Genomic DNA, 1,923 nt, shown 5'->3' with positions numbered 1-1,923 from the left:
ATTTTAATTAAAATAAATTTTATCAAAAATCTTTTTTTAAATGTAAATATTTTTTTGTAAATGTAAGTACTTATTTATTATATTTGTTTAATTTTATAGATCTAAATACTTTTTTTGGTTCAAAAAATGTTTAGGGACTTAATCGTTCAAAATATGAATGTTCATTGGATTTTTTTTCGGACTTTTTCATTATTTATCACATTAACCAGTTGTATATGTCATAAGGATGTATATAACAGATTTTAGAAAGTCAAAGAAGTTATTTAACATGTTTTGGATTGTCCAATGACTTATTTGTTCCAAAAAATTGTCCAAGAATTTAATCACTCCAAACACTAAAGTCCATTGATATGCCCAAAAAACATCCAATAAACCTATTGTAACAACTTTAGATAAGACGTTTTATAATATGATCATAAAACCTAATTACTCTTATAAATGATCCGCTTAAGACGCTTAGACATTTTAGGCATCCTATAAACCTAAATTTGTTGTTGTAGTAAGAGATACAGTATTCTTTCTCTATCCCTCCAAAAGCTGGTTTATATATACATGCATACATGATCATCAACAAAATCAAAATGTTTGAATGCATTTATATATATAGAAGTCAGGCTTACCACAAATTCTATAAATGCCGCGATAAGAACAGTTCTAAATCGACCAATGTAGGCATCAGCAAGACAAGCCATAACGATCGAAAGAATATAACCAGTACCCATGAAATCCGTTAGGTGGTTTGCTGCATCGGCTATGTCGTAATGCATCACCGTATTGAAATATGTCACCAGATTCACTGCCAGTGCCAAGTTCGCCATGTTTTCGAATGCAAACGTCGCTGCAACATAAACAAAACGACATATATTTACAACCTTCATTTCTCATATTTATAAGAACTTCGTATATATAGAAAGGGAGTTTCTGGAGAAAACTCTTAAAAAGATGAAAAACTTTATATACACATATGCATACCGTTCAGATGAATTATTACCTCAGTTTTTCATTTTTTTACAGTTTACTCTGAACCCGACCTTATAAATATACACATATACATTTACGAAGCTAAGAATTGTTACCTAATACAAGGATAGCAGCCCGCATGCCACCGTGCTTATTCTTTGTAGCAGTTCTTCCTTTCCAGTCCACCTTTCCTTCGATAAGCATATATTTTTCCTAATAATTAATTAAAACATGAAAATGGAAATAAATAAACATAAAAAAATTAATTAAAAAAAACATGAAAATATATGTAAGAATTACAGTGAGATCCATGATAAGTAGGGTTCTTGGGTTCCTTAGACTGCTACAAGATTGAATCAGAAGTTATGAGAATGTTGGAAGCAAAGGTTTTTCAATCATATATATAGAAAATATATGTTGTGCTACTTCTATGGCATATGTATGTGACAGGGGCATAAAGGTAATTTAACCACTTTTAAAACTTTAATTGGAGATGAAATGAAAGAGAAATAATTAAGGTCACTTGAATTGGTCAAAATATATTTGGTATATTCGTCTCGACAGTAGTGGACGTATGATTTTTGTCGAACGGGTGCATCTTTAAGATGGAACGAAAACCCGTAAAGTCGTCTGATGTGTTTTTAGCTGAAGTACTCCAAAAGGAATTTTTTAATCCTTTTGGTTGATTTTCGATGAAATTTTTTAAGGTTTTTTGCTTTATTTTAATGGATTCTTTCGGTGTTTTCAGTCGAGTTTCAGGGTCTTTTCGCTTTGTTTGGTTGATAATTCTTGTAAAACACTCGTCGAAATTTAGCGGGTTACACCTTTTATACCCTAAAGCAATTCTACTTGTGAAAATTGGTTGAGAGGGTGCATGTGACCGCTCGTTCATGCCTCTCGGAAAAGGGTTTGAAGGTTTGATGTACGTAAACCTTTTCTTCGTTGTAAATGATAATTAGTCTT

At 31.4% G+C, this 1,923-nt stretch overlaps 1 protein-coding gene across 1 annotated transcript in view; it reads right to left on the bottom strand.

Moving 5' to 3' along the window:
- Positions 1–1,272, bottom strand: part of LOC112526866 (protein NRT1/ PTR FAMILY 4.6-like) — a 5,565-nt gene extending 4,293 nt beyond the window's left edge. The window contains exons 1-3 of the mRNA XM_025137292.1: positions 1,261–1,272; positions 1,077–1,173; positions 621–838 (exon numbers count right to left, since the gene is read on the bottom strand). Of these exons, the coding sequence (XP_024993060.1) occupies positions 621–838; positions 1,077–1,173; positions 1,261–1,272 (327 nt within the window). The remainder of the gene's footprint in view (positions 1–620; positions 839–1,076; positions 1,174–1,260) is intronic.
- Between the last annotated feature and the right edge of the window lie 651 nt (positions 1,273–1,923).

The sequence above is a fragment of the Cynara cardunculus genome (genome assembly GCF_001531365.2).
Source record: "Cynara cardunculus var. scolymus isolate 2C chromosome LG 14, CcrdV1, whole genome shotgun sequence".
Classification (NCBI taxonomy): domain Eukaryota; kingdom Viridiplantae; phylum Streptophyta; class Magnoliopsida; order Asterales; family Asteraceae; genus Cynara; species Cynara cardunculus.
Note: the sequence above shows the minus strand (reverse complement) of the source record. Positions and strands in the feature narration are given on the sequence as shown.